This window comes from Pteropus alecto, unplaced genomic scaffold (assembly GCF_000325575.1).
Source record: "Pteropus alecto unplaced genomic scaffold, ASM32557v1 scaffold94, whole genome shotgun sequence".
Classification (NCBI taxonomy): domain Eukaryota; kingdom Metazoa; phylum Chordata; class Mammalia; order Chiroptera; family Pteropodidae; genus Pteropus; species Pteropus alecto.
In genome coordinates, this window is record NW_006437736.1 from 13,653,186 (window position 1) to 13,665,274 (window position 12,089).

A 12,089-nucleotide genomic window follows, 5' to 3' on the forward strand; every position below is an offset into this window, starting at 1 on the left:
GTGCTCATCTTTCTAGCCCTTGACCTTGTATCCGCCATTGGCTTCCCTTTTCTGGTCTTCTTGCTGCCTGTCCTTCTCAAAGCAGATATGGAGGCCAGGCCACTATTTAAAATCTTCCCATTCTCCCCAGTACTGGAAGTAGGGCTCACCCAGTCCCCCACGTCTTCCCCAACATGTGAATGAAAGTTTAAGATAGCCAGGATGCATTCAGAGGTTGGTAAGCTGAACTCTGTGTGGGTGGGGCTGTGCCTTGGGCCTGGTTCTGTTGAGCATTTGAGGCTTTCTCTAGAAAAAGGACAAGGAAATGGACAAAAAGACTCTCCCAGTAGCTCCTGTTTACATTCTTGAACCCCAGTCAGAGTTTTCCAAAAGGTCCGCCAGGATAGAATTTTCATTAACTCTCAAATACTCAAAGCTTAGTTTTTTCTTAGATGGAAAATGAGAGGCCAAATGAACTAAAGAGAGTTGAGACTGGTTATTCTCAAGGGCCTTTTCCCCTCTGCTGTTTCTTTTATCTTGGAGGCCAGACCTTGAACTGGATATGTGGTCACTATTGGGCAGTGGAGTGTGATAAAGAAAGAACTTTGGCCTTGGGGGCTGTAAGTTATAGATTAACATGGGGTACGTTCAGGAGAGACCCAGAGGGAGGTTAAGTGGGCTGAGAAAGGAGCTGCTGATCTGGGACAATCTGGGTTTGAAGGGGCACAAGCAAGCGGAGTCTGGGGACCGGCGCCATCTGGAGCAGCCCTCAGTTCCTCTCTGGCTACTTGACTTTCCTGAAGACCTGCTCACAGACTGCATCCCTCGCAGTCAGTTCCTGGGGATAGAGTAGGAACGATGAGGAGAAAGAAGGTTCTTGCCAGCTGGAGCTCCTTTCATAAGGTCCCTGACTTCCATTTACGCCTTTAGGAAACATCGACTAGAGCATTTGATATATGGGGAATTGTATCATTGTTCCAGACCCTCAACTTTTCACCCCAGAGGAAGGAAGGTAGCCAGGTCAGGGAATGTGAGATGGCGGAGTCTCCATCTCTCCAGTTATGATTTATGGACATTCACTTGACTTCTAGCCAGGACCCACCGTAGCCACTCTATTTCTTCCTCTTTCCACTCCTCCTTGTGCGTTTGTTTCCCTTCCTTGGTTGCCTTCCTTGGAGAGGGGGCAGGCAGTAGAGTAGTAGACTTATCTGATTTGGGCAAAGGAGCGAATCCTAGCTGGAGGCCCCTCTTCCAAACGTGCTCACTTGGGTCCCCTTACCCAACCCTCACCCAGCTTACCAGGTACAAGTTCTCTCCCTCCAGCCAGTGCTTCCAGCCTCGGTTGGGCACCTCTCCTTTTTGCACGCAGACCAGCTGCTCCTCCTCCCAGGTGACTATGGTCTAAAGGGAGGGCAAGAGTAAAGGGAGACTGGGGGGCAGGATCCCCAAAATGCACCCAGCTCATTTTGGCTTGGCTGTCCCCTTTCACACCACACTGTCTTGCTCCAGCTGCTTCATCCTGAGTGAGAAAGCTGCTCTGATTTAGCAGGACTCCCCTCCCCTACTCCTAAAGGCCGCTGAGGGGGACCCACAGTTTGTTTACAGTGGGGCAGAGCAGGGATGGAGCAGGATAACCGGGGTGAGACCGGGAAGTGAGCGACCAAGAACAGAGACTTTATCCTCTGAATACTTTTGGAGGAGCCTCTGGGAAAGAAGAGAGATTGTTTGGGAGTCTCACCAGGAAATCTCTTTCCTCCTGTTTCTCAGTTTCAAGAACAGCTGAAGTGTTCCAGAGAATGAAGGATCAAGCCCCCTGACCCAGAACTGGGCAGGCCTGGCCATTGCAATCAATATTTATTGAGGCCTCACACAGAATAGGTCCTGCGAAACAAGGAGCTCAGAATCTTGATCACACAGAACAGTAAATAGATATCTATGACACCAGGCACGACTGTGGGGGATGGGAGTGAGAAGAGCCAGTGTTCAACAGAAGGGAGGAGTTAATCGGATTGTAGATAATGGGAAATTTCTAGCAAGGAAAGAAACAGCATAGAGGTAAGAAAGAAGAGCAAATAATTCTGAGGGGCCCTAACCTAGTGTGTATGTGGGAAAGACCCTGGTGTGCCCTGTGAAGCACAGGGACCTTATCTTGAGTGTAGTAGATTGTCACTGAAAAGGTTTAAGTCCGGGAGAGATGTGCTCACTTTTACACGATAGATTCTTGTGGCTACACTATGCAGGATGGATTAGAGAAAGGTTAAGTCTGAAGGCTCATTTTGGGCACCAAGTGAGAAACAAAGGCCTGAATGAAGATGGTGATGGTGAGAAAGGCTCAGAAAGAACAGACGAGAGCCATGTGGAGCAGCGACGTTCAATAGAAACATAATGGGTCTTCACTGCAAGCCATGTATACAATTGAATGATTTCTAGCAGCCACATTAGAAAAGTAAAAAGCAACTGGTAAAATTAATTTTAATAAGATATTTGATTTAACTTAAGTTGTCCAAAATATTATAATTTCAGCATGTAACCACTATATAAATTTCCGAGATGTTTTACATTCTTTTTCCTTGTATTGCCTTAAAAAATCTAGTGTATATTTTACACTTACTACAGACTAGTTACACATTGGATTAGTTACCTTTCAAGTGTTCAGTAGCTATATATGGCTAGTGGCTAATATACTGGGCAATACAGAAAAGTTATAATGACTTCTTGACCAATTAGATATGGTATACTCATTCATGCATGCATGGTGCGCACGTGCGTGTGCTCACACGCGTGCATGCACGTGAGTGTGTGTGCATGCGCCCATGTGTTGGAAGCATAGAAGTAAGGAGACATGAGATATTGACCTCGGCTCCCAGGTTTCTGGTTCTGCTGGTTATTACCGTTGATGGAGACAGTAAATACAAAAAGCAGGACTAGGTTTGAGTAGGAAGGTAATGACTGTGGGTTTGACCTTGGGGCAAGCATTTTGCAGGCAGTTGAAAACTTTACCCTGGAGCTCAGGAAGTAGCTCTGGCTGGACAGTACTGTCAAGGGCAGCCTAGAGATGGTAGCTGAAAGCGTGGGTGTATACAATTGGGCCCATGGCTGGTGTACAGACAAGAGGAAGTCAAGAACAAAATACTGGAGAAAATTCCAGTTTAAGAAATTAATAGGGGAACTAGAGTCTGCAAAGGAGAACACAAGGAACATGTAAGAAGCAGAAAGAAATGCAGGTGAGTGGGGTTACAGAGGCGAAGGGAAAAGAGCCTCTGTGGTGACCAACAGGGTTAATGGCTACAGGGTAAGCAAACGTTTGCTCAATAGCCTGAGGTTGACCCTCTTTTTGTCCTTTTGGCTGGTGATAAGAGAAGGCAAGGGAAGAGGGGAGGGCACCAGGAGTTAGGTGGTCATTTCTTCCCGATGCTTTTATTTTGTCCCCTGTTGTTAAGAGACACCTACCTGCTCATCCGCATCCCCTCCCACGAACTTGAGGAAAGGTACCTGGCATTTTCGTCCATCCACCACACTGAGGTCCTCCTCAAACTCAACTCCCACTTCGAATTCTACAACGTAGTTGCGGAAGGTGCTGAGGGTCTTCACTGTCATGTGGTTGCCCTGATGGTCAATCTCCTTGTCTGGCTTGAGCAGCAGCGCTATCTTCCGCAAAGCCATGTTGATGTCTGTGGGAGTTATCTCTTAGCACAGATCCTCTCAACCAGCCAGCCCAGGGCTCCCCCACCTGCAGCGGCACCTTGCGGCTGTGAGCTTTCCCTCATCTGGGTCTGGACTGTGGATTTACTCCCTCCTAGCAGTGCCCCTGGCTAGAGATGGATCCTAACTCAGGTGTCAGCTCCTGAGACTCTCCACACAGCCCAACCCCAGCATTCCCCCTTCTCAACGAGATGGAGAGGCAGGAAGGGAGAGGGAAAAGGGTAGTGAAAGGGGTCCGAGAGGGGTAAGGCCATTACTTAGTGCTTGCAGGTAGTCCTCCATGTTCTTCTGTGAGACAAAGCAGTAGTAGCCGGTGAGGTTGGGAGGCATCGTTCAGGCTGGCCGAGATGGAGATCAAGATTTCAGTAGACTATAGGAGACAGGGTGAAGAGGGAAGGGTGTGGTCTGGTAGGTGGGGCTGTGAGACTCCAGGCAGGTCTTCACACTCACAGAGACAGGCTTGTGTAAAGGTCTATGCTTACCAGAGTTTTTATAGCGCTGGGGCCCTGTTGCAATGAGTTTCCTACCAGCTTCCTCCCTCCCCCTGATGAGTCTGAGGTGGTGCCTGCCGCCTGAGAGAGGGGCAGGGACTTGGCAAGGTTGTGTGCTTTTCCTGAGGAAGGAACGAGGAGCAGGATCTGGGGCTGTTAGTCATTCAAGACTCGATTCTTTCTGAAGGTCAGTTTTGGCTTCCAGCCGATTTCTGGCAGGCTTGGGAATCATTCCAGAGCCCCCGAGGGGTTGTCGCTCCTCCGAGGGAGCTAGTCTTGCTGTGTGGAGTGGGGGCTCTTTCTAGCTCACTCAGGGAGGGATGAATTCTAACAATATCCTGAGGTCCCTGGACTGAATGAGGGATCCTTACAGGTATGAGAGGGAGAAGGTGGGAAAAGAAGGAGAACAGCCAGCTTCCTGGACAGAAGCCAAACTGAAGAAAATCCTATAGCACTGGTCCCCACAGTTCCTCCAGACGACTTGACTGAGCTGGGGCCCCAGCTCTGGCATTCCAGCCTTTTTGTCCTATAAGGCCGTGAGGAGAGAGGTGGCAAAGCAGCCCTTCTCAGGCACAAGAAGCGGGGCGGGGTTGGGGGGTGGGGTGGGCTGTTAGCAGCCCCATGAGGTGTCAGGTTTCAAAATCCAGAGCAGAAGGTGAGGGGGGAGTTTGTCTGGCTATTCTGAAGAACTTTACACTTTGGCTTGGGATCCAGGGGTTTCCTTCTCCCTCTGGAGTCTTTGATGACGCCATCACCCCCGGTCCCCAGCCCTTGGATAGCTCATGCTTACCAGTATTCCCATGGTGGGGGAAGGTGTGCCTAAATTATGTGTGCTCCGCCCCTGTCTCTCAAACCTACCAACTTCCCTGGCTTCGTAATCAACTGAGCTGGTTAATCATGGTTTAAGGTGGGAAATTCGGAGAGAGGGAGCGCGGGACGGTAGACAGTGGGAAAAATTCCACCTGGTGGTGAGCTATCCCGACAGGTGTGTGTGTGTGTGTGTGTGCGCGCGCGCGCGCACACACACACACACACACACACACACACACACACAAATATCTCACTTTTCCTCTAGCCCCAGAGCTCTTTCTACCGCCCTTCTGTCGGTCCCATGGTTTCCTCAGAGAGACCTGGGCCTGGGAACTGAAATGCTAGGATCGCTCGGGTTAAGGCTCTGAGTTTTACTTCTCGGTTCCCAGGAGGCACGCAGCGGGGACTGGCTGATGGAATCCTCTGTATAAAGAGGTTAATGCGGAGTCGGGGGTGGGGATGACGTGGATACTGCCTCCCTCAGGTCTCCACTGACGTCTCCCTTCCCCATCCCCAGGCTTCTAGCTTCTCGATCCTCCCAATGTCCCTTTCCTACTCCCTCTAACGGCTTTCCAGCTTCCTCTCCAGCCCCCGCAGTTCCCTTGGTCCCACAAATTGCAATCCGAAGAAAAAGCCCTAACGTGTTCTCCCGCCCCACCTCCCCAGTCCCATTGGTTCCCTCCCCCGCCTGCAGCACCTGGCCCCCCCAGCCATTCAATTGGCCCGCGGCCCCATCAATCCTCGCCTGGCTGTGCTGACGTCATCCTGCAGTAGAGGGGATGGGGTGGGAATGAGAGAGAGAGCGAGGACGCCGGGCTGGTGAGCGAACGAGAAGCCACAGCAAGTCCCTCACCTCAACCATCCAGGTTGGGGGCTGCCCAGGTCTGCCCTATGGACTAGCGTGGGCAGCAGGCTCCTTCTGCCTCTGCCCTGCTGCCCGCTCCCTCCCCTCGCCTCCTTGAAGAGCCCCTGCATCCCCACCCCCAGGGTGGAATAAACCGGCTTCGGGCTCCCAGGGGAGAGCAATCGCCTGGCCCTGCCCTGCCCCACACGACACCATACCATGACCCTCTTGCTGCTGCCCCTTTTGCTGGCCTCCCTACTCCCCTCCAGCTCCTGTAACAAAGGTGAGTGAAGTGCGGGATGGGGGCGCCGAAAGAGGAGTATCAGGCAGAGCGATGTGGGGTAGGGGTGGGCAGGAGCAGTTGAGGCTCTCTGGCACATGATAGGTGTGTTCTTCCGACCATCCCCCTTCCTATCTGTTTTCTCAGACCTGTCCCTTCTCCTCTCCCTGGAACCCCCTTTGCCACATCCTCCTGTCTGATCCATCTCTACCCATGTGCTTCTTTTGCTCCCCTTTGGTCCCCATTCCCATCCTGGGATCTCTGTCGCCCCCTCCCCCAATTTCTCCCTGCTGGAGGTATCTCAGGTCTTAGAAGGACTTGCCCTGAGGGGTGATACACATCGCCGAGTGGCTCTCCGTTTTCACTGGGATGTGCCTGCACTAAGGTTGTGTGGCAGATCCATCTGGTTCATCTCCATCCCTTCCTGGGGAGGAACTGTTCCTTGTAGCTCAGCGATTCGGAGCACGTATGTTTTGGCGTGTTTCTCTGCATCCATACCCTTATGCCTGCATGCAGCTGGGCTGTGGGTTACCAGAGCTGCCCTCTCTGGCAGAAAGCAGATAAATTCAGCTGGGTGAGGCCGTCAGAGGGACCAAGAGGGAGGAAGAGAGGGAGGGGGTGGGGGAAGAGGACTCAGGTAGGTGGAGAAAGGCAGGAAAGGGCAGAAGTGGGTGTGTGGGGGGAGCGAAATGAGTGGTGAAAGGGAAAGCTGAGAACGAGAAGGGAGATGAGGCATGGGAGGAGGATGAGAAGGGGTTGGAAAAGGGTAAAGGTGGAGGCAAAAAAAAAAGAAAAAGAAGGAATGAAAGGGAAATCAGGAAGAACAGAAGAGCGGAGTGGGAGGAGGAGAGTCAAGGAAGGAGGAGACAGGGAGCCTAGGAAGATAGATGGGCACAAGGAGGGAGTCAGGGGCCAAGAGGAGAGGAGCAGAGTCAGGGGTGAGCCATGCAGAGGGTGCCCAGCGCTGGCCTTGCTGTGCACCTCCCCTCCAACCTCAAGCCTGGCTTCTGAGCCTTCTGCCACTTCCTGTGCTGCCTTCTGAGCACCATCTTGAGGCTTTCTCCTCTGCCACTAGAGATGGGGGTGATGGTGGTCATCAGCCAGAAAGGCAGGCTTTCAGATACCAGAAGGCTCTTTGGGGTGGGGTTGGAGGAGAGAATGGAAATCAAGATTTATGGCTTGGTGTGACATAGTGGAGACCAGTTTCCTTTGGCGACATCCTTTTGGACGATGTGTTCCTCTCCTCATGTCCCACTGATAGGCCATTGTGAATGTGCTTTGGGAGCCTTGGGGTTGGCGTGATGAGATTAGATAGAGCGGCAGTGGAGGTTGGGTTGGGGGTGACATAGAAGGGGAAGGGAACACGCTGTGCCTTCCCCCACAGCCTCTTACTAGGCTAGTGGGAGACTCGTCCTGGGAGGAGACACAGTTGGGCTGAGTCTGGTAGGAGATGGGGAGATCTAGAGGCTGAGTGAGTCCCACATCAATCCATAATTGGCTGGTAGTTGAAAGGGAGTCGGGGCGGGGGGGTAGGCAAGAATTGGGACTAAGTCATGAGTCTGTATAAAACATGGGGTCAGGGAGTTTGGGGTTTGGTGGCCTTGGGGACATAGAAATGTGCTGGTTATGATGAGCGTGTTCTCTCGGCTGTGGGGGTGAAAAGCAGGAAAGGGATTTGTCGTGTTTCTAGGCCAGCTCCATAATCCCTTAGGATGTTGGCTCTGCTGGGTCCAGTTATTTGGCATTGATTCCTCTGCTCCATCCCTGCCCTTCTATGCCTCCTCCCTCTGTCCTATATATTTTCTCTTCTCTCATGTTTCCTCCTCCCTTTACGCTGGGAGAATGGCCTTACGTTGGGTCTTGGCTGGGTGAAGTGCAGAGTGAAGGGATCAGGATTGAAATGGGGTAGTGCTGCGGGTGGTGGAGAGGATAACAATAAGGAAACTTCTAGATCTTTTCCTAATCTCAACTCTGCCCTTAATCTATCCCTTCCCTTTCCCAAGGCCTTCTGATGGCCTATCATTGTTTCCTAAATCCCTAGTCTTCACTCCCCAACACTTGAAATCCCTAAAGAAAATTCTCTACCCTATGACCATGTTTCCCAGGGGAGATTGGAGTCCCCCTCTCCCCAGGGCAGTCTGTTGCCATGGGAACATTCTATCCTACCATAGAAAAAGGCAGTGACCTTCCTCAGACCCTCTGATTCCTTTAACAGCTGATTTCTTGACCTCAGTTCTTCCTCCGGTAGGTGCTTCTGCAGGTGTGGGGAGGGTGGTGATACTGGAATGTGAGTTTGTCTGGGTCAACTAGAGTTGTGTGGGAGTGGAGGGCCCAGCTCACAGGCACTTCCTCTCCTCCCCCTGGGGGATGTCAGCCAATAAGCACAAGCCATGGATCGAGGCGGAATACCAGGGCATCGTCATGGAGAACGACAACAAACCACCACCACTCTTCGCCTTGGACAAGGATGCTCCCTTGCGCTATGCAGGTAATTGAGGTTGGTGGATGGTAAGGTGGGCGGGACAGAGAAAAGTATTTGAAAGAGTAATGAAGAAGTGGGGAAGAGGCTTGGAAAGTGGAAGGAGTAGGCTCAAGGAGCTGAATGGGCTACATTGAAGCTGGTGGTTGAGTAAAGGGAGTCAGAGAGAAGGACATGGGCAGATAGGGGCAAGACACAAGGTATGCCAGCTCTCAGACCTGATGGCTCTGAGAAGTTGCTGCTCAGAAACCTGGCATTGGAGCTCTATGCTTGATAATTATTACTTTCACGTGCACAAAGAAGGGAAAGGGGTTTGGGAGGCGAGGTGAAGCGGGAACTCTGGGTGGGGAGGCAGAGGCCAGAAGGAGATGCTGGAGGTGGTGCATGAGCCTCACCCTTCCTTCCGCCCTGGGCCAGGTGAGATCTGTGGCTTCCGGCTCCATGGGTCTGGTGTGCCCTTTGAGGCTGTGATCCTGGACAAGGCAACAGGAGAAGGGCTGATCCGGGCCAAGGAGCCAGTGGACTGCGAGGCCCAGAAAGAGCACACCTTCACCATCCAGGCCTATGACTGTGGCGAGGGCCCTGATGGGGCCAACACCAAGAAGTCCCACAAGTGAGGAAGCCCCGTCCCCTGCCCTCTGCTGCAGGGCCCTCCTCCCTTCTCCCAAGCCCCTCACCATCCTCTGTCCATGCAGTCATCGACTATCTACTCCCTCCCTTCTCTGTTTTTAAGGTTTAGGGACAGAGTCCTTGTCCTCCTGGAACCTTCAGTCAAGGAGACAGAAACATAGAGTAGAATTCAGTGGGATCTAATCTTGGCTCTGCCTCTTATGGCTTTGGACAACTTACTCCGTCTTTCTGGATCTGCTTTTCCTTATCTGTAAAATGGGAATGATGATGACATCTACTTCTTTAGGTTGCTATGAAGATGAAAGGAGATGGTTTGTGTGCACCACAGTACTTGACAGAGAATAAAGGGCTCAATACATGGGAGTTATCATGATGAGGAGAACCCTACTTCTTTAGGTTGCTATGAAGAGGAAAGGAGATGGTTTGTGTAAAAAGTGTGCACCACAGTACTTGACAGAGAATAAAAGGCTCAATACATGGGAGTTATCATGATGAGGAGAACAGGGAGGAAGGGGAAGAGCATCTTCAGCACACATCCAGATTCCTTCTTACTGCCCCCCCAGTCTATCTGCAGTGTGTACCACACTCACGTGATTTTAGCACACACACGCACATAGAGCTCTGGGTAAGGGTGGGCAGGGCGGGCTACAGCATGAAAGAGGCTGGGGCCTGAGACTCCTTTGTTTGTTCTCAGCTAACTTCTCATTTCAGAATGGGAGAAAGATTGGCAGTCAGGATTCTTGGGCCTCTAAGAGGCACTAGAGATAAACTGCTTTTTGTGACTCAGTTTCCCATTTGGAGATAGGACCTTTGCCTGTGGGCCCTGGGCAACTGGATCTTGGCTAAGGACAGGGCTAAGCATGAAGGGCTTAGCCCCAGCGCTGCTTGCCCTGTGGGTATCTGAACAAGGAGGGGCCACAGCTGACGTGCACATAGTACACGTGTGCACAGAAGGCATCTGACGTTTACTCATGTCAGAGGACTTATGGCTTTTGTAGTAATGCCACTTCCCTTTCCATGGTTGGTTTTAACTTGGCTTTTACTCTGCATCTTCCTTGATTACCCCATTGGATCTGACTGTTGTGAAGGAATGACCTGCTGGACACAAAAGACTCTTACCCCTCTTCTTGGCACCTCGACCTATAGCATTCTGTACAGAAGCCATCTCAATCAGCATTGGTGTCTCCTGGGATTGCTGTTTCCTCTCATAGCAGATACCCTTCCTTAGCACAGTTCCCCCAAGGACCCTCTCCCTTGTAGTGCTTGGTGCCCTGGGGGGCAGGGATGGGTACGCTGATGCCTCAGGCTCAGGGACAGACGGCCTCTCTCCTGCTCTGATTCCCTGTCTGAATTCCTACACGTGCTTCTCTTGAATAGCAAGGGCAAGTCTGGCTGACTTGTCCTCTCTCCGCCTCCTTCTCTGGCACGTGCAGGGCGACCGTGCACGTGCGGGTCAACGACGTGAACGAGTTTGCCCCTGTGTTTGTGGAGCGGCTGTACCGTGCTGCAGTGACTGAGGGGAAGCTGTATGACCGTATCCTGCGGGTGGAAGCCGTTGATGGTGACTGCTCCCCCCAGTACAGCCAGATCTGCTACTACGAGATCCTCACGCCCAACACCCCCTTTCTCATTGACAATGATGGTGAGTCCAGCCCTGCCTACCCCGGCTGCCCAGCCCTCGTGTGTCCACATCCCTTAGGACACCCCAGAGCTGAGCTCTTTCCACTTTTTCCGCCCTTCAGGTCCTCATTCCACACCCTCCTTCCCAGATGTAGAGCCTTTTTTCTCAGATACCTTCTTCCCAGCTTCTTGCCGCCCAATTCACCTGCAACCCACTTAGCTCACGATTCTTCCCTTTGCCTCCCTAGGCTTTCTCTAGTGCTCCTGACCCTCTCTGTCCTCCCCTATCCCTACCCCAGGAAACATTGAGAACACAGAAAAGCTGCAGTACAGTGGTGAGAGGCTCTACAAGTTTACAGTGACTGCTTATGACTGCGGGAAGAAGCGGGCGGCAGATGACGCCCAGGTGGAGATCCAGGTGAAGCCCACCTGTAAACCCAGTTGGCAAGGTGAGGAGACCTCCTCTGTGACCCATTTTGTGAATCACTTTTCAACGTGGTCTCACTCTTCAACGTTGTCCCTTTTGACAGGTGTGAGAGCTAGGCTAGGAGTCAGGGGACGTATATTTGGGGACAGTCGTGTAGCTGTTTACCCTGGACAGCCATTTTCTTAGGATCCCGAGACCGTCGGTGGAATGGCAAGAGCAGAATGGGTGTCTTACTCTTCTCGCTCTCCACTGCCCTCTCCCTCTCGCCCGAGCAGGCTGGAACAAAAGGATTGAATATGCACCAGGCGCCGGAAGCTTGGCTTTGTTCCCTGGAATCCGCCTGGAGACCTGTGATGAACCTCTCTGGAACATTCAGGCCACCATAGAGCTGCAAACCAGCCATGTGGCCAAGGGCTGTGACCGAGATAACTACTCAGAGCGGGCACTGCGGAAACTCTGTGGTGAGTGTGACCCCGTCCCCACCCTCCCAGGCCTGACCCTTCCCACCCAGTCTCTAGTTGACCCTTCTCTGCCTCTTTCTTAAGAATCTGCCTTATATCTTCTTCTGCCTATCCACAGGTGTATATATCCACAGGGTTTATGGCATGTGGTTAGCTCTTGTGGCCCAAAGAACAAATAAATATGTTATTGGCAAAGATGCATAATTGTAGCACAAGATAGTCACCAGATACACTGTGGGACAATGAGATAAGAGTCGGAGAATGAGTTAATGGAGCTGTTCCTAAAAGAGAGGTTTATTCCTCTCTTGTCTTCGAAGGCCAGAAGAGGCAGTGAGACTAGCTGTAGGAAATCTTTTCCCATCGGTC

At 51.9% G+C, this 12,089-nt stretch overlaps 2 protein-coding genes across 2 annotated transcripts in view; one reads left to right on the forward strand and one right to left on the reverse strand.

The window, feature by feature from the left end:
• Window positions 1-473: 473 nt before the first annotated feature.
• On the reverse strand, window positions 474-4,129 carry RBP5 (retinol binding protein 5). Its single transcript, XM_006914663.3, has 4 exons — window positions 3,939-4,129; window positions 3,472-3,650; window positions 1,279-1,380; window positions 474-817 (listed from the first exon to the last, which is right to left on the reverse strand). Exons 1-4 carry the CDS (start codon window positions 4,009-4,011, stop codon window positions 764-766), a joined length of 408 nt encoding a protein of 135 aa, XP_006914725.1. The 5' UTR covers window positions 4,012-4,129; the 3' UTR covers window positions 474-763.
• A 1,721-nt stretch (window positions 4,130-5,850) lies between these two features.
• CLSTN3 (calsyntenin 3) overlaps window positions 5,851-12,089 on the forward strand; it is a 24,371-nt gene continuing 18,132 nt past the window's right edge. Inside the window, exons 1-6 of the mRNA XM_006914664.3 lie at window positions 5,851-6,109; window positions 8,481-8,594; window positions 9,003-9,198; window positions 10,649-10,857; window positions 11,135-11,284; window positions 11,538-11,723. Coding sequence (XP_006914726.1) covers window positions 6,046-6,109; window positions 8,481-8,594; window positions 9,003-9,198; window positions 10,649-10,857; window positions 11,135-11,284; window positions 11,538-11,723 — 919 coding nt within the window. The 5' untranslated portion in view covers window positions 5,851-6,045. The remainder of the gene's footprint in view (window positions 6,110-8,480; window positions 8,595-9,002; window positions 9,199-10,648; window positions 10,858-11,134; window positions 11,285-11,537; window positions 11,724-12,089) is intronic.

Coding starts and splice junctions, on each gene's coding strand:
- RBP5 (XM_006914663.3), bottom strand. CDS start 4,011: ATGCCTCCCAACCTCACCGGCTACTACTGCTTTGTCTCACAGAAGAAC. Junction 3,651..3,938: donor GGACTACCTGCAAGCACTAA/GTAATGGCCTTA, acceptor TAACTCCCACAG/ACATCAACATGGCTTTGCGG. Junction 1,381..3,471: donor TGGATGGACGAAAATGCCAG/GTACCTTTCCTC, acceptor CCCTCCCTTTAG/ACCATAGTCACCTGGGAGGA.